We start from the raw sequence: 20,017 nt of genomic DNA on the forward strand, positions 1-20,017 counted from the left end.
GTTTTTTTTCCCCCTCAGGATACTGTGGCTCTTCTTTGCCAGGAGGTATTTGTTTTATTAATTTTTATCTCAGTTGGCATTGATGAATTCTAGAGGAGGTCGACGGTCACATGGCTGGAGACACAAAACCTGAAGTTTAATTTTAACAGAATCAAAGAGCTTGGAGCCACACCAGATGCTAAAAACACACCAAACTGCCCTGGAAGACTTAAAACGAACTTTGGAAAAATGAATACAGTTGCAGTCGCAGTATAGAGGTTGATCCGTTTCATTTGTTTCAATTGGTATCATAGTCTTATCCAGAGTGAATTAGTTTTCTGCATCTCTGCATGTCACGGACAGGTAGTACTGTAAGTACGGTCGGCCCTCTGTTCAGCTGCGTTGATGTCTCTGGAAAAATATTTATTACAAAAAGGTTTGCGCAACTGTCGTTGTTGCGGCTGCCGTCATATAATATTATATCCAGACAGGCAATGGAAGAGAAATCCTGCTGCTTGTGGCACCACCGTGTGGTCATGTAAGTTAATTTTAGACGACGTCAGCATTTTTTGCAGTCTCACAGGGCAGAAGATTAAACAGATTTTTCACCTTTTTCCATTCTTTCTGGGTTTAGCCGATTTTGTTTGTTTCTTGTCTTTGGCCAATCACAGCAGGTCACAATAATCTCCCCCATTCTTCTCCCCCGAGCTGTAGGTGTCACATGCCAACACTGGGTGGCAGAAGAGAACAGCGTTCGTGCTTGCCGGGGGCGAGTGCGGAGTTGTTTTCGACTGAAACGTGACATCATTCAGATAAGCTAATGGCGTTGGCTGTTTTGTCCTGACACACAGGTAAAAAAAAAAGATGTAGCCTTCCCTCGAATAAATTAATAACTGACACATAAATTCAATGGACATGAACATCTGCAAGATCGCCAAACTAATGTCCCTCAATTGGATGTGTAAATGTATAGAAAAACATTTCGAACATTTCATTAGAACAGAGGGTGTGCGGCCTCAAACCATTCACTGAACATTCTGATGTAGGTAAGTAAAAAGGAGAAAGTGCTTTTATTAAATGTATCATTTCATTTAGACAATTTTGTTCCCGCTAAAAGCTCAGTTTTAGGTTGTTTTTTGTTGTTGTCGTCTTTGTTTGTGTTGGGGAGAAGCAGGGTTCCGACTGCCTCCTTTCCTACTGTCTTTGCAGGGGGGAGGGGAAACAAAAAACAAAAGTTCCAGGCGGTTGGAGAGCACTGACAACTCAAAATCCAAAGGATTTGGTGAAATGAAAGATGTTTTTGTTTCCAGGTATGAAACTTCTAAACCAGGGGTCCCCAAACTACGGCCACATCCGGCCTGCTGTGTGTCTCTGTCCGGCCCGCGTGAAGGCCAACCAGCAACCCCCCCCCCCCCTCCCCCCCCCCTTAACCAACCGTGGCCCGCCGACATGATGCAGCTCCGTCATGTGGCCCATTGCTAAAAAAGTTTGGGGACCACTTCTTATCTAAAGGGTGTGTTTTTTTGATGGCAGTAGCACCATGGAAACATCCATAACAGGACATTATGACTCAAAAGAAACTACGCATGATCTGCGCACAGAGACCGGAATTATAAATGTCGAGCTATAAATAGCTATAAATGCGTGAGAAGAAGGCTGTGATAAGTATTTTTTTTTCTTCCTTTTTCCAAGGAGGAAGTCCTTGTTGCCCTCGATGTCTGACTGCGATATCATTGACTTTTGGGGGATTTCTTTTGGAAATTGCCCTCAGGTGTAGATGAGCGCAGTCTGGAGTCTTTTTGAGGTGAATAGATCAGAGGACTTGGTATTATCGAGAACCAGCTTACGGGTTCGTCCCACAAAGACCTGCCGATGAACACTCACCCAAGACTTCATAGGCTACACATTACAACTCATAGTACATCATAAAGTCAGTATATGTATGCATTTGATATAGACTGAGGTCTATTCAGAGATGAAATTCTGCATGTCTTGGTTGTAAGCAAGGTTGTTGTTTTTTTTTGACTCGGTCAGCACAACCGACCCATCGCCCATGTCTACGCTCCAAAACAACCTGAGCTGCTGCCTTGTGATTGACTATTAGTGTTAACGAGTGATTGAATACTTGTACCTAATAAAGTGAACGGTTTGTAGAGTCCACACAGCTCAGACACAGTAGCTGCATTTCCATTAAAATTTTCGGAAAATAAAAGCGATAATCATCTCTCAAGTGATGCTTGAGTATTCTTCCCAATGAGCTGAGTAATCACATCATTTCGCAAACACAAATGGTTTTCCACTAAAAGTTTTTTTTTTTTTTTAAACCCTTTCAGAAAGATTTCCAAGATTTATTTTTTTTAGATACTGATTTTGGAGAATTCCAGAGTCTTTTATTTGTCTCCATGGAAAATGCATACCATTTAATGATGATAGAGTCTTATGTTTTTCTCTAGAATACTATTTTTAAATCAGTAGTAGGTGACTTCAGTGGTGGCTTCAGGTGGGTGTGAGGGCTGACACTTTGGTCGTCATTATGTGCAAAGCATGCTGGTAGTGATACCACTATCACCGCTTCCATCAAAGTGCGCCTCATATTCTTCCCCTCAGTCATATCAGGGTTGTGAGTGTGTGTGCATACGTGAGTCAAAATTCCACTCTCTTCTCATCCCTCTGTCTTTAACAGTTACCACGTCGGCTTCCTGTTTTTCTTTTTTTTTTTTTTTTAACCAAACTCTTACAATGACACGGTGGCTTGTGTCATGTGTGACGGTCTAACATTCCTGATGTTGGTAATGATTGACGCGGGTGCCAAGGTGACTAAGCCCTTATAAGGTTAGTGTGGGAAAGCTAAATAAATTGTCCACTGACCACCTCATGCTACGTCAGCAGACCTGAAAAAGGGAAAGAGGAGCAGCTAGCAAGCTAAAAACACTCAAGGGTGGCGTAACATGATTTGAATTAAAACTTCACACAAAAGTGCACTTTCCCTCCAAACAGCCACTTTTGGCATTTTTAAGTTTGTTCAGAAGGGGTTTATGTTTAACTTTGAATAATTGAATTCTCTATAATAACATATATCTCAGTACCAAGATGTTAAATTGTCCTCAACTAGTTCCAGTTCTAAGAAAGCTACGCTACCAGTCAGATGTTTGGACACACCTTCTCATGCATTCTTTTTCTAATCTGTAAATGTTACATGTTACTTGTTAAAAATGTAGGCTATGGTTCTTTAATGATGTTCCTGCTACAGTGTGTGTCTAACAAACCACATAGACCAGTTTTCATTCCACTTTAATTGACCTCATTTAAAAAAACAAACAAAAAAAAAAAACATTTTTAGTTGCATAACATCCTGATGCCAGTCCAGCTCTGTTCTGTGAATGTGGGACTGTGTGTTACGGTGTCACAGACCATACGTCTAACCTCATCCTTCAGGAATTTCAAAGTATCTAATAATCATGCCAGTGCTATTTGTTTGTCTTCACGCTGTCCCACATTCCTTTGTCGGCCACAGCGTTCGCCAGAAGTGGAAAATGGATAAGGGTGCATATTTTGCACTGGGGCTGGTGCGGTCACTGTGTCCAATGCTGTCTTGTCAGTGGAAAAGCATCAGAGGGAAGGAGACGAGAGGAAGTGGAAATAAAGAGGAGGAGGGGGAGGAGGAGGAGGAGGAGGAGGGTATGGATTGATTGAGCCCAGTTCTCCTGTTAGCGCCACTTTACAAAGGTTTCCCCTACGTCTACAATTCTTTTTTCCCCCCCTCCATTGTAACAAATAGTTGGGCACATGCCAGTGGGTCTCTATTGTGACATCCTCTGGCATTTCCCCCGACTCTCTTACTCTTCTGAACTATGACCGCACACTCGCAGATGCTCCACATGCCTCAGCGGTGTGTGTTTCTTTTCTTCCTGTTTCTGTTTGTGTCTGCGTCTCTGTCTTTCTTCTCCGTTTCCGCAACGCTGCAATGCAACGTTTTGCAGGGTTTCCCTTGCTTCACTTCAAGCTGCTGAGTGACCTAATTGGCAGCATAATTTCCTGTTTTTAGGAAGAAAAAGAAATCAATGGTCCTCTAGGGGAGTCGAGTTTGTAAGTTTTTCAATTAAAAAACAAAACTTTATCCATGCATATATATGTGTATATATATATATATATGTATGTATGTATGTATGTATGTATGTATATATATATATATATACATATATATATATGTATGTATGTATATATAATTGAATGTTTATATATCTGGATTGAGATTCTTTGAATGGCCACTAAAACTATTAACATAGATACCAGAATAATGATGAGTGTGCAGGTGTGTGTGTGTAAACTTTAAGAGAGATAAGGGCAATACAAACTCCTGTTCAATTAAAAATCTTTTCAGATGCTGTGACGGATAATGTTCTGGACTTATACTGTAATGACAATGTAATATGTAGCATGTAAGGACTCAATGGCAAATATTGCACTAACATTCCTTGCTTATCATTGCCTCTGCACAGCTGACTGCCTTTTGCACATATTGCTCTCGTTCTTTTGTCCTATTTTAATTCACTTAAGACTTCTAGTGATTGCGAGATATATATTTTGTTTGTTGCTTTTTAGTGCTGCAACAGCAGTGTTTCCCAGTTTGCGATAGGTATCTATCTATCTATCTATCTATCCATCTATCTATCTATCTATCTATTTATCTATCTTAGTTCTTACTATGGATTGCGTTGCACGCCGCCTTTCAGGAATGTTACATTTCACCCATACATCACTTTCACGTCACAGATTCTGATACCAGTTGTGTTGGTGTGATTGTGCATACCTGTGGCTTCACATTATGTAATCCACCCTATAGCCCTGCATGAAGAAAAGGTGTGCGTGCTCATGTGGCCAAAGCATGTTCCACTCTCTGATGTTTTGGCAGGGGTACAGTGACATGACCTCACTTTCCTGCAGTGGGGGCTGGTTTGCTGTCAGCTTCCCTTGACTTCGTCGCCCGCATATCGACTTCCGTGGCGCGTGGATGTTCGCTGTCTGTGCGTCCGCACGGCGACACGCTCTCTTCCTGTGCTGCCGCCGTCGGCCTCGTCCGGCACGCCGTGTCATGGCCTCTGGGGTACAGAGATATGAGACCCTCCGTGGCCCCGTTTGACCTCCTGCCTTGGCAGCGACTGCGCAGCGACTCAGCCCTCACGCATATTTTCGACATGCACTCGCCGGCCACTTGTTTGGTAAAATTTTAAGTTGCCCATCACCACAAGTAGCTCAACAGCGGTCACGTGGCTCCAACTGTGCATTTAGTTGTGTAGACGTGGCCGAGACGACATGGGTGACTTTCAACGTGGCGCGGTTGTTTCACCAACTGCTGATCTGCTGGGAATTTCATGATGTCACAACCAACTTGAGGATTTATATGACAGATGGTCATACGAAAAGACAAAAAATATATATATTCAGTGAGCAGCTGTTGTGTGGAAGAAAAAGCCTTGTTGATGTCAGGGGTGAGAGGTCATAATGGACAGACTGGTTGGAGACCGTAGAAAGTCGCCACTGAAACCTATGTTTGAAATAATAGCATTTGTGAACGCCAACAGGTCCAACCTTGAGGTAGCGGATGGAGACATAAAATCAAATTGAAATAAAACTTTAATATAACCCAAACCCTTATTGACAAGTTTCAAGCTTTTTCTCATCTTAGCCGCTCACTGTGTTTGGCTCCTGAGAAAAACCTTGCCTTGGTCACTTTGTGTACAGCTCATGCCCTCGATTGTGGCACAAAGATGGCACCAAGTATGTGTTTTGAGAAGAATGGGGCCGAGGTTGTTTTTTTGCAGCTATATATAGTGGGTAATTGTAACTGGTGATCTAGCAGAGTCCCTTTTTAGATCAGATAAGGCACGAGTCAATTGTTACTGCTCTGTCTGTTTAGAAAACAAGCGGTTGATCAAAATGACCAAAAATAACCTTCTCTTAGGTTTTTTTGCTCTTTCTAAAATAGCTTAACTTCCTTCTTCTCAATAATTGAATGTCATATTTTAGTGTTGCATACAATTAAATGAAGTATGAACGCCTGACACCTTTACATTATTTCGTAAATTTAGTATTTAATGTAACAAGTTCAATTTTGGTATTTTATTGCTTTTGGTTTGTATACAAGTGCATGTCTTGAGAGAAGACATTTTTACTCCAGATGTAACTCTTAGTGATGATGTAAGTGCACGGATTTAATGTCATATCCTAAACTTAAAAACGAAAATGAAATATATGTAAAAAATGAAAAACTACATTTCCTTCACATTCAGTCACCATAATATCCAGTCAATTCTAAAATCAACCACTTCAGTGTCAAAAATCAGTGGCAAATCTCTGTTGATACGAATGTGCAACCATACCCTTCTTGGCCTGTTGGGGGCATAGGCGTGTTAAGGTCACTGCTGGAATGCGAGGAGGGCAGGTAGACAGCGCATGTGTATGTGTGTGTGTGTGTGTGTCTTGTGTAACAACATTGTTTCTCATATGCTGCCAGTGGTAGGAGTGGCCTACTACTGAATATAAGCAGAAGTCCTGGCAGGAGCGTGAACACAAAGCACCTGTTGCTGCTCGCTGGAGTGTGTTTACTGATCGACCGCTGCTGCTCCTCTCACACACCAGCGCATCAAACTCGGGATGACGATGGCTTTCTCCGTGTGCAAATCTTTGACGTTGTTCATCATCATTTGCGTGTCACTGCACAATGGTAAGTGATTTTTCTCTTCTTCTGAATTTTTTTTGTTTTTTTGTTTTTTTGCGCAATGAGTAAGAAATGCAAGTGCAGCTTTCATAGTGTACACTCTGGTGATTCAATGTGATGATAGTTATTGGGCATATTCCAGTGTGTATTACAACGAGTTTGCGTCTCATTTTGAATGGTTCTTTATTAATTTCAAAGTGAAAGTTCCAGCATCTCTCGCCAGAATCTGCCTCAGTATTGTATTCAAGCAGAAATAGTTGAGAATAGAGGGTTGTGGAGAAAGTAGAATATGGTATAAAAAATATAAACAGCCATAGTTTGACTGAAAATGATTGAATTCTTGGTCAGATATTACACGTGATAGTCAATTGAAGCAACAACAAAAGACCTCAGTTGAGTGTTCAATATTTATCTTTGATACGTGAATACTTGCATTCAATTCTAATTTGATAAATGTGTTCTAATATTGGGTATAAGTACCTTTGTTTAACCACGGCAGTGAAAGTGTTTGCCTGCCAAGTTGATGTGGCCAAGTGTGTTTCACGTGGCTTTATAGTTGCATATATATATATATATATATACATAAAAACCCAATCGCTGACCTTTGATTGCTTTGTTTTTCCAGGTTGGGGACTTCCATTGGCAGACACAGCAGAGCCTGAGACTCAGACCACACGCCCACACCACGTCAGGGTCAAGCGCTGCTCCTGCAACAACTGGGATGATAAAGAATGCATCTACTTTTGCCATCTGGATATTATCTGGGTCAATACGCCAAGGTGAGACTTCAGATGGCGTCAAAATAGAAAAAAATACTCGCGGAAAGCTGTAGATCCAAAGAACAACTGGGAACTTTCATCTAAAGACATTTTATTTTCCCTTTCAGTAAACTTCTTCCTTACGGCTTTGGTAGTCCCCTGTCTCACCGCCGCCGCCGCCGGTCAGCTGACCGCTGTGAATGCCGCAACCCGGCCGACAGGACCTGTTCAGGCTTTTGCAGTCAAAGGTGAGCATCATGCTTCTGTCATCGGTCTAAAATGTCCCAAAAAAAACAAAACCCTCCCATCACGTAGACGTCCTTGGAGGCCCGATAGCATCAGAGCAGATTCTGCGTCTGCCGTCATGTGTGACAAGACTAAACATAGAGTTGATGCAAAGGATGCCTTTGGTCAGGAGGCAGCGATGATTCAGTCTGTGATAAGGTTACAGTATGGGGGCAGTATGTCATACCGTGAAGAAGGTCCCGCATTTCCTTGAAGAACTTTGAAGGAAAAACGCTATTAATGTGTTACTATATTTGGAAGGCATATTTTGACACGCCCTCTCTAGGTGGTATCTTAGGCTCTGGTTTCTGTAAGGTGTGCCCTTCAATCCTGCCCCAAGGCATAGTTAAGTGTATTCATCTGAGATTGCCATTTCCCCACTCCACCCTTTTGATTGCACCTGTGTAATAATACAGGACAAGAGCTGTAGAGTTTGCTTCCCTAAGGGGCATTAGTGGTGTCACGCATCCTATTCTAAAAGCTCCTTTTTTTTTTTTTTGTCCAGCCACAGCTCAGAGGTTCAAAGGACCGATGGCCCGGCATCTCCCACCGCAGCAAGAAAGAGCAACAAACTGCTAGAATCTTTCAGGTAAGGGGAAGTTAGAATTTCAAAATCAACCGCAAAATCTGCCATTGTGGTCTTTTTTTTCCAAGGTGTGTAATGAGACTTTGTTTTCCCCTTTCAGGCGTGTGGTGAAGTCCAACTTGGTAGTCGCAGAGTCGACTTCAAACAGGCGGCGGCTCAGAAAAAAAACAAGGAGTTAAAGGGCTGAGCGAAGGTGAAGCGGTTTTGCCATCATGGATTCAAATGCACATGGGTGGAAAAAAAAATAGTCCTCCAGTTTCAAGGCATTTGGAGGCGAGAATGTTTGATCGTCAAGGCAGAGTCTCGGTCGGCTGATGGCCTTGAGAGGAAGAAGCTGGAGCAAGGTTGGACTGAAGAAGGCCTGAGTTGCATCTGGGAACTCGCTCTAAGACCTCAGCTCAACTCTGAAGAACAAGGACACTGAGGCCTGGCACGTTGGGCTGTGCACAAAGAAAGAGACTGGGTTGCAAAGTCAAGAGTCTTACCTGCCCAGCGATCCCTGGTCAATGTTTACCACATGAAACCATTGTCTCCGCCAGCTTACTACCATAGTCTTCTCTGTATCAGAGATAGAATCCCTCGTAATGTCGAGGGCAAAACCAGCTAACGGCTGTTTAATTATCAGCCCGGGGCTTACATTTGGCAGCTCATTCACTCCTGGCAAACCACCCACACAGGGAAATGAAGGTCATTTCTTTGCAATTTTTTCGGAACACTTCATCCAGAACAATTTTTTTTTCCTCATGCGGTTTCCCCTTCAGTATCAGAAACACAGCAGCTCCAGTGTTTATTCAATCTCCCGTTTCATGTTTTGATTGAAGATAAGCCGCTGGGTTTCAATGACCATTAGTCTGCCAACAAAAAAAACAAAAACCTTTTGTTGTTCTCCTCTCGTGACAACCTGGAGCTACCTTACTTGTCTTATGCACTTCAAGCGCTACTTATGTGGCCTGCACTTTTTCAATCTTACTGCACTCATGTAGACCGACGTCACCCTTAATTGAAATATTTCACCTGCGGCATCTCAACACTGTCCACTGTGCAGGAGTTGCCAGCTTAGAAGTTTACTGTCAGGTGTATTTTTGCAGTAAGAGGAATTTATTTATTTATTTGTTAACTTATTCAGACATGTATTTATGTTTGTACCATTAATGCACTGAATGTATCAATGAAACAATAAAAAACGCAAAACAACACAGTTTTGCAGAAATTACATGTTTTTTGTCGACTGGTATTTATTCACAGCGTTGCTCATGTCACAAGTATCACATTCGGCTGGCACGCTTGTCATCTGGGTTGCGAAACACACTTGTGTAACAAAATGACACACTGTAACGGTTTCTCTTTAAAAAAAAACAAAAAAAAAAACACAATTTTTTCATCAGCCCAGCAGACTTTTCTTATTGAGGAATTCAATCCTGAACATAACAGAGGACTTGTATGTGGTTGAGTTAATATTCTATGAAAATTGATTATGTGGTCCATGAATTTTAAAACTTAACTACAAATATAATTGTGTCTGTGTGCAACCAGTGAAATGAATGCAGCCATACAAGCCGGTAGGACATTCTTCTCACTGCAATTTATTGTTGAGCTGCAATACAAATCAATAAACATATTTCTTGGTGTCTTGGCTGGCGATTCTGATAGCGAGACGGTGTTTATATATTCACAACTTCAACTTCAACTAAATCCTCTCTTGCTGATGCAGTCAAGTAAAGTAAATTTGCGTACTTGGATAATATGCACAGTACTTGATACAGGGAGTGTCGCTGGTTTGTGCATAAACTAGCTGCTTTCATCTTGAACTGTGTTATAATAGCCATGTCAGTTACCAACTGCTGCATTCAGTGAAATACATGGCCTGGTAGTAGCAGAAGCTGACTTTGATATCAGTGATACTAGTACAGAGGCTGGGGCAGCTGAGGCAGGTCTGAGTGTTTCACAAACTGCTGCTGATCTGCTGAGATTTTCCCACAACATCTCAGCCATCTCGAGGGTTTACAGACAACGGCCCCAAAACGAGAAAGTTTGTTGTGAGCAACAGAGCAGTGTGTAGGACAGTGTGTTGTTGTTGTCAGAGGTCAGAATAGACATACGTATGAGTTGGAGACCATAGAAATGCAGCAGGAACTCAAATAACCGCAGATGAGTGTACAATAGAATTGTCGGATATTATGATGAGGGGCATTTTGATATTCATTCAGATTTCACAGTTCTGCATAAAAATTTAGGTTGAAATTTGAAAAAAAAATTTAAAAAATTGTCTGAGACTGATCTGGAATCGGGTTGGTGCTAATCCATGAACACGGAAATATCTGCCAGCGTAATAAATGTATTCTGTGGCGATGGGCGTTAAAGGGCTCCACTATGTCAACAAACCCCGAGGGATGCAGCCTTGTTTTCCTTCTTCCTCCTTGCACCGCAACGAGCGACGCCGTTGACTTCATCGACTAACACTGCAAACACTTCAATCATTTATTAATCAGTTATGGGCTGAAAGTGCGGCCGAAGCCTTCAACAAGAAGTGCGGAGAACAAAACAAACTGAAGAAAACCTAACCCAGTTCCAGGGTACACGGGTGAAAGGGAACAACAAGGACTATGTGTTTACTACAAACAGGGCTGCTTTGTCCCTACGTGCTGCTGTTATCTCGCCCGCGGACCCCCTTCTGTCCCCTCGATGCTCCGTGCGCCGATGTTTACTTTAGATATGGGGTCCTGCGAGAGTGACGCGAGCTCCGAGGACTGGTGCTGGAGAGGATGTCGGCGGCTTCTGGCTGAAGCTATCTGCAGGACGTGTCTCAGTTACAGGTCAGGCGTGTCAGGAATGACAGATAATCGCAATCGGCGCGGTCCGAGCACCATTCCGAGTCAATCAAAGGCTGATAGCGTTTTGTTCGATTGTTGTCTTTTTTACCCCCTTGCTCACGCGTAAGGTGAATGGCCGCCTGTGTTTACGGAACACTGCGTGGAAACTGTTCGGGCTACCGCTGATGACACATCAAACACTAGCGACTCCACTTCCTGGTTGTTTGTGTGACGTCGGCGGAAAAGCCTCTGGCGGCCCAGAGGCGTGAAAAGCTGACTCAGAGCACCGCGTGAAAACAGGATGCTTTCGCCGCATTCCTGCCAAATTCCAGGGGCAAGGAAGAGAAACAAAAGGAAAAACAGGAGCACGTCTGCAATTCGCACACGGAACTGATACGGGCTGGGTGGAGGGGTGGGGGTGCTGAGATTACGACCTTAATCACGGCGTTGCCATAACATGGGTTGGATTGTTCCAGGTGTTTTTCTCCCCGATTTGTTTTCTCTGCGAAATGTTGGCCGATGGTGAGCTGCGATTGCGGAACCCCCCTCCTCTCTCTTGGCCAGTTCCCTTGCAGTAATTGCATTGACACATTTAGAGTCGGTTCATTTTATTAGATGCCTCAATGGCTTATTCAAAGGGCAACAACTGTAAAATGGAACTCCAGGAACCCTAGGAGTGTAAGAGTGAATGTTCTTTTTTGTCTTTCTATGTCGCCCTGCGATAAACATGAGACTTGTCCAGGGCGCAACCTCACCTTTGCCCGAAGAAACTGGGATGGGCTCCAGTACCCCTAAACTCCCTCGTGACCCTGAGTGCAGGAGAAACAGGTGATAATGAATAATTGATAATGAATGAATGAAAGGATGGCTTATAAAGAATGGTAATTATACAACAGCTTTGCTTGTCGATCATTATTACTAGGTTGCTACAACTGTCTCCAATGATGCTGGTCAAGGTTCTGCTCCATTCATGATGATGGGAGTCCAGAAGCTGCTTGTGTCTGGTAGCTCACTGGAAAGGCTTTTAAAAAAAAACAAACTGTATGGCTCCAATGAATCTATTCATCATTTCCAAGCTGATTTCTTGTTAGTATGGCGCCTGTAAGAAAAAAAAATCAACTGAAAAAATTTGCTTGAATTGAATTGTATTTGGAGACCCCCCCAAGTGCCCTGAGACAAAATTAATAACATTTTCTGATGGCCCCGAACCGTCCTATATGTATAACAGATACAAAAATAATGTACAACAAAACTACTCAAACTTCTGGAGTGTTCGTTTGAAAATAGAGAGAGAAATCACTGCAACATAGATTTTAGACACGTAGTAAAGTGTGTAACTGTTTCATCCCTACCGGATACACATCCATTGTGAAAGACTCCTCTTGTGAGATTCCATATGTTTGCCGTACTCTAACAAGCTTTGGCAAAAATGTATCCAGTGCATAGCAGGCAGCTGTTGAGCGGCTGAAGTCCTATGCACCAACAGGAAGCATACTGTAGGTGAGGTGGGAGGTAGAAATGATGACACGCCTTCCCCTTTGCAAATGCTTTCTGTGGGCTTTGTGAATATTGATGTTTGGATCTTTGGATATGCAGATGATTGGATGATTTGCGGTAATGTTTCTTGTGAGATGTCTCGACCTTACTCCTATATGCCATTTTCTTTGAGGCCTCGTTCTCTTTTTTGCCAAGCACTAGATCCAGTTAGAGTCCGAAACAATCACGCCCCAGCTTGCCCAGATTTATCGTCACATCTGTGATGCAGCGTGATCTTTCACTTCCCCGAATGAGAATTTGTAATTGCAAAAGTGAAACCAACCCCATCTGTAAAAAAGAAACTCTAATCGGAAGGCCATGTATTTCTCGTACCACTATATTTGCCTGCCACCAGTTTAGTATATCCTCAATGTGTTGAAATTTCTCCCAAAATTAGATCCCATTCTATTGCTATATTGCGATACACGTCTTGACATTTGTGCCTCCAGGATTGTGTGACACAATAGCAGTTTGTTTGCTGCTGTTCTGCACTCCCAGTCCAAACTGGCTGAGATTACAGTAAGAGCTGGTGCAGGTACATTCCTCCTCTTCCTGGTTTTGTTTGCTGGGACCAAGGGACAGACTGGCCTATCAGCGCCGCCGCCGGCCCAAACATGCCTGCTGATACCAAAACATGCAGTCTAGCCATAAGTTGAAGCCCCGGGGGCGGGAGGAAGGAAGTCGGCCCGTTCAGGGGGGTGCATGCAGAGGGCAGTTTTGTTGGAAAAATGGGTAACTTTCCAGTCCGAGTGTCTTGCCGTTCGCTGAGGTGCCTCCCGCTCCTGTGAATAAACACTTAGATAGCTGTTTTGAATAGCGAGCATTCCTGGATGCTTCCTCATTGGGTTCAGAGGTGAGCCTCATTAGCCGGCATGCGGCAGGCGCAATCACTCAGAAGCGGAGTGTCCGGGCACAGCGTGTGCATGCGAGCAAATGCGGTCAGTGATTGCACCGGGAAAAGATGTGTCTATAATTTTTCTTGCCCAAATGGACACAGACATTCCTCTCACATGCCTTGAACAGACACCTGTATATATCTTTATTGGCCCCACCGGCAAGCCTGCACTGGAATGCGTTCCTTGAGCTATGGCCTAGATCGCCATCACGTTCCTCCCGCTGTGTGGTGGCACACGTACGCCAGATGCAGCGATAGCCGCTCACCCCCGCCATCAGGGGGCCTCACACTGCAACAGTTTGAGCCATCTCTGTAAACAGCCGCTATCGCTTGGCGAGGGACATCGGACTAAGATCTTAATTTGCCATTGAAGCTGCTGTAGATGTCCATCTGCTATCGGGCATGGAGAAAGTGAAAACGTGACAAACGGTGTGGTAGGTCAGTGTGAACGGGTGCAAAGGGAATGTGTACGTGCTCACGTCCCTGACCGCCCTTTGTCTATGAACATGCTTTTGAATGAAGATTAAAAATGCTCATATACTCACAAATGGGTGAACAAATGGGAAATCAAGGAACAAAAACCCTCTTAAAGTGGGAACTTTTGCTTGACAAAACAGTTAGTGTGTCCTTAAATACCTCATAGCGTGAATGATAACGTTGGTGAAATTGCACTGGACTCGTCTCAGTCGAAAATCATTTCAAAAATGAAAACATGTAGAAGTGACTGATTGTGAACTTCGCTGGAAAACCGTTTCATGCATGACTGCATGAGTGTAATTTCAAAAAGCTGTTGACGGCTCACAGCTGCTAGTTCCCCCTCAAACCCCGACGGTGGAGACAATCGGAGGTAAACTCGATCTGTCACATTCTTATTAGGGTGAGTTTTGATACATATCGTACTCTTACTGTCTGGACAGGAATTTTTCACTTCCTTAACTGCAGCCACGTGAATCATTTTTGAACAATGTGTGAATCTCTTCTCAAAAGTCCATGCCATCGCCATTGATGATCTTCCAAAAAAGGAACGGTTTCTTTTCCCGCAGTTTGATACGCACACTTGAGACTTCATGCGATAAGAATTCCCCCCTCCCTCCTGCTCCAGGTGGGGTCTCCTCTTAGTTGTTTATTCAGTTCTTCTTCATTGTTTCCAACCAGAATAAACACCATAAACCCTCAGCGCCCTCCCGCTGCCTTGTGCGAGAAGCAGATCAGTGCAGTTCGGCACTATCGGTCAGTTCATCACGGCCAAAATGGGCAGCAGGCATGCATGACTTGTTTGATTTCCCGGAGAAGCCGGGCCTGCCTTTGGTCTCGCCTCACACCTCATCCAACAAAGCTCTGTTTGTTTGCGCTTTAAGAGAGATGAACGTTCTTACAGATTCCCAGAATGTAAGCCATTTGTCAGCCTATACTTCTCAGAAAGTCAAACAAGATGTAAGGAAAGTATTAACTTCTGGGGGGGTTGGCCTGTTTTGCATATTGATTTATGCCAACGTTGATGTGATAGATTGGAACCAATGTATACGTATACGTGCGGCCAACCGTTTCTATCACAGTTTAACCCAGCACGTTGGGGGCAGAAACTTTTCCAGCAACAAATTGGCAAAAGCAGGCAACGGTCCACACTCGCAACTCTCAACCCACTGATAATTTAGAGTTGCCCATTAACCTGACGTGCATATCTTTTGTCCGTGTGAGGTAGCTGGAGTTTCCGCAGAGAACCCCACACCGCAGGTACAAGGAGAACGTGCAAACTCCACAGCGAAGGACTGAAGGTTGAATTCTTGTCCACCACACAAAGAATTATTTGAAGCATCTTGCTATGCGGCAAGAGTATAATTTTCATCCTAATTAAATAATATAACGAGTAGAACCAGAGTCAGCCGTAGAAGCTTCACTCAGCTTCCACTGAGAGCAAGCGATGAGGCAGCGGTAGGAGGGGAGAACTGACCTTTCAAAGTGGCAGACATATTGAGCGGGTCCACCTTACAATGGACATTTATGTTGCATTTGGCCACCGTAGCTCACTGGCAAGCTAAGGAGAGGGAGGGTGAGCAAAAGAGCACCACAATCTTAAACAGAACAACTTTATATTGCTATTACACACTAAACCTTTAAGTCATACTTTGTGTACACAATTGTTAGTATTTTTCTTCTATGACACAGTGGTCCCCAACCTTTTTAGCACGGACCGGCATGAACGCGGGATCGTTGACGGGGGGGAGATGGCGATCAACACTCATGTTGATCGCCATCTTGCTAGCTTGTAGGTTTAATCTCGGAGAGAATCCGGTAATTTTTCAAAATAAAATTGTTCACTGAGATAATGAATGAAACGGGATTCATTTAACAGAAGTTAATTATCCTTTCTGTCCGGCCTGGTACCAAATGACTCACGGACCGGCACCGGTTCGCAGCACGGTACCAAATGACTCAGACCGGGTGAGCCAAGGTTTTTTTTACTAGAATGCTTTGTGATAAACCTTGCCCCTGACTTCCATGACAACCGGCCATGCTGTTGAAACAAGGCAAGTGTGATTCATTTTCTTAGGGGAAAAAAAATGTCATTGTGTCTTTTTTCATATCTGCACAGAAAACACCATGATATACCTGAGCAAACCAGATATATTTCATGTGACCAGGCAATATTCGAAAAGCAATTAAGCACAACATGTCTATCACAGTCATGAAGGACTTATGTGATTAGTTCTTATTACATAGGATTTTTTTTTGTTTTTATTATTATTTTTTTTTTTACTGTTAGGGAAGTTGTTGCAACAGCCCAAGGCTTAGATGCACATCACTGACCACTGGCATGGCAATAAATGTCAAGAAAAGGCTTTTTCCTTGGAAGTAGTAATTTCCTCTTAATGCAAAATGTTATCCACTCATTGATAAAAGTGTAACTCTCTGTTGTTTTATTTTTGAGAGAGCAGTGCCTTATTGCTGCTTTTGTCCTTACTTAAGTCATTGAATTAGACCTACTTAAAATTAATGATCAGAAAGCAAGACGGGTTTAGCAGTATGTGCCAGATTTCATCCATTTTTGTTGAAACAAGCAAGCAAACAAACCAACAGATTAAATAAATAAAAGCCAGTTGAGTTGTTGTTGCTCTTCTAATGATTTTCTTTTGAAGGATCAATCTGAAAGGAATCCAGATTCCAGTGGACGGCTTCCAGACACCCACATACCATCACTGTACAAGATGATCAAAACACATATACTGGCTTGCTGAGAATGTTTATTCCATTCTAAACATCAAGTCTGCCGCCTCTGGGTTGGACTTTTTCAGGCTGATGCTCTCACATATTCCTTAACTTCGCACACCTTTGTTTTACTTTCTCACCAAATCTATCCGACACTCCCCAGATCTTTTGGCAGCTAATTATAGTTTCCGGGAACCTGCCCTCAAAACAAAGGCCTGCTCCTCTATCGACCGTTTTATCATGTTTTCGTGATGTGCCAGCTCACGGACAACTCCCATCTTTATCTGTGAGGACCAGGGACGCCCCAAGATGATGGCCTCTATTCATAAAGACGGGAAAGTGGGCGACGGGGGAACAATTGGAGCAACCTGGGGATGACAGTCTTTTGTGACATTGTACAGGTAGGGTTGTGCCAGAAAGTGCTGTACAGTCGGCAGAACAATATGTTGGAAGAGTCTGTGTCTCATTTCTTGGCGACACAGAAAGTGTATTGTCTGCATTTCATTGTGTGGCAGCCAGACTGACAGCTTAATCACGGATTGCCCCGACGCTATTTGTCTTGTTGCACCTCCTCAGCTTGGTGCTGGGGAGTTTTTGTTCATGTAGGATGCAACAAAAAACAGAACAATACGAACAATCGTTCATGTTCCTCCACACAACAGTCTGCTGTGATTGTGGTTAAATTGATGATGTAAGAGTCTTAGGCCACAGCTGTGTCATTTGAAATATATATGTGTGCATATGCGTGTATATATACAGACATATATTTTTAATAACACATATATCACTATGTTGATATGTATCACTATACATCACTTATTGAAGTTAAAAGTTGACTGTGGGACTCATTTTATCTGATATTTGCTGTATTCAGAGCACCAGTCAGGTATTGGAGGCAAAAAGGTCACTGTTTTCTTGGCTCTGCCAGAGGTTTGAATAAGATTGACCGCGACTGCATGTCTAAACTTAGTTTTTTCACATACACACACACACACACACACACACACACACACACACAATAATGGTATTTTCCATTTGGCCAATAAAAACTGGAACTTTTCCCACATCTTCGTCGTTCTGTTGGGTCACACAACAACGATGGACACATCTTCCACCAGGGCTCTGCTCAAACACTATTACCTGCCTTTACAAGCTGACAGAATGCCACTGAACAAACGTGACTGCGACTACAATAAAGTCTTTTGCCGACGATAAAGCAGTCTTGTCTCTCTTAATACATGAGCAGACGATGTGTCATCACTCGCGGACGTACTGCAAGAACTTGGTACTTTTCCAAAAGTTTGTGTTAACACGGAATATGTAGCTCTGCCTAGAACCTGCAAAATCATTTTTAGATAAATATTAATTAAATTAAATTTGTACTTTTTAAAAATGTATTTGTTTTATTTGATTCTACCAAAGTGGATTCATTAAAAATAACATAAAACAATGAAATGCGACCTAAACAAGAAGTATTATAAATAAATGCAGTGAATTTAAAAAGTTTAAGGACGCATAATATATTATTAAGTATCAGAATATCAACAGAACTTGAGGCTATTTCATTTTTGTGGAAGTGTACATTTGTATAGGAAGTCATTATGATTCAAATACACTGTTCACATACTAGAATTTTAACCATTTAAGCTTCTTACAAACCAATTTCAGCAAAGGCGGTTGCGGTGTTATTAAGATTCCAAAACCTTCAGTAAAGTTCGAATAGTAATGAATGTGGCCCCGTTTGCACTAAACTAATATTGACTTTTCTTCACTGATGGTAGATTTATGAGTTTCTTTACAAGTGGAAAAGCAATTGGCAGTTTAAAGTCAGTGGAATCTGTCCAAAATGTTCTTGTTCATTCTAAATGCCACCAATGAATAAAGATCTTGAGTCACACTGGTTTGTTTGTCTTTCGTATTGCTTGGCAGGGGCTTATCTAATATTTGAGTGAAAGCGGGTGTGTAATCACTCTGTGTCCACAGTGATGAGCCCATTATTTCCCTTTGTGTTTCCTACTGGGGGGCACAAGGAGCATGTTATCAGGACGGCGGTTTCACCCTCACTAAAAATAACCCAAATTTCTGTTTCCTCTTGATCTGGTCAACTGTACATTTTCCAAAAGAGAACAAACCTCACATTAACATTGGTGAAAACGTTTTTTGAGAAACATGTTTTGGACCGGAGGGGAGGGAAGGGGAGTGATGACAAAACCTCCAATATAATCCCGCAGGCTAATTTTAGGTTGATGCGAGTGGGCGGGGCTAATTTAACGCCACTATTGTGTGCGTTTTTAACTCAATCAAATATAGTATTGGGCATATTTTTAGAGAGCTCTTACAGGGTTCAGAGACGACGACGCAGGTTTCCTTCATTTGTTCACCCTTTCTAAGTTGACTGTTGAATGATCACAATGGCGCCTGGCTAGCAGTTGTACAAAAGGCGATTGTGAGAAGGGCAAAAGGTGCTTTTTGGGGGGTGATAAGGGTGTGGTGGCCGGTGGGGTGAGAGGGCTGACTTGGGAATGTGTAAGTCTCAGAATAAGTTGTTTCTGTGTTGTTTCTGGAGGGTTGTTGTCATTTAACTCAACAAACAAGAGGAATGATGAAATAATGAGTGTGTAAACCATGTTCATCAGAATATAAACCTTGCAAAAGTCTATTGTGTTGGTGATAAAAAAGCTTCTTGCTGTCAGGTTGGTGACAGCAAGGTGATTTTTTTTTTTTTACGCTCAGTGACATGACGGCAACTTAGTGTGGCTGCTAGTTTTTGTTTAGAAGCTCTGTTAATTGAAAATACTAATAATACGAGGTTGTTCTAATTACAGTGACAGTTTATCATATTGAAAAGTTTGTTTTATTGGTGGTCATCTTTCCTTTCAACTGTTCTCTCTGTAGGCCTTCACTGGGAATCATATAGAATTTATTTGTATATTCAGTTTTGCTCAGGTTTATGTTGTACGCCCTTCCTGACACAACCCGTTTCCGCTATCTGCTCATGTGTATTTTAACAAGCACGGTCATATCTTTAAGTATATTTTCCATCTCTCTTAAGTGACATTTGTCAAAGTGTACTGGGTTCATAAAAAGTTCCCCGTGCCTCGTTTTCACCAATTTGTGTAGCTCATTTTAATGTTTTAAAAATACCATTGTTGTTAAGTATTTTACTGTCAACAGTCAGCCTTTAAAAAAAAAAAAAAAAAAAAAGTTAATGTTAATATCCAGGCCCCCTAACAATACCAGATC

General features: G+C 42.5%; 1 protein-coding gene across 1 annotated transcript; it reads left to right on the top strand.

Annotated features, from left to right (window-relative positions):
- Positions 1-6,543: 6,543 nt before the first annotated feature.
- edn2 (endothelin 2) lies at positions 6,544-9,539 on the top strand. The gene is made up of 5 exons (XM_076011598.1): positions 6,544-6,703; positions 7,323-7,476; positions 7,584-7,703; positions 8,246-8,329; positions 8,427-9,539. The coding sequence occupies exons 1-5, from the start codon at positions 6,634-6,636 to the stop codon at positions 8,503-8,505; spliced, it is 507 nt and encodes a 168-aa protein (XP_075867713.1). The 5' UTR covers positions 6,544-6,633; the 3' UTR covers positions 8,506-9,539.
- Positions 9,540-20,017: the final 10,478 nt, after the last annotated feature.

The sequence above is a fragment of the Nelusetta ayraudi genome, unplaced genomic scaffold (assembly GCF_046127955.1).
Source record: "Nelusetta ayraudi isolate G7.1 ecotype Tasmania unplaced genomic scaffold, CSIRO-AGI_Nayr_v1 ptg000135l, whole genome shotgun sequence".
Classification (NCBI taxonomy): domain Eukaryota; kingdom Metazoa; phylum Chordata; class Actinopteri; order Tetraodontiformes; family Monacanthidae; genus Nelusetta; species Nelusetta ayraudi.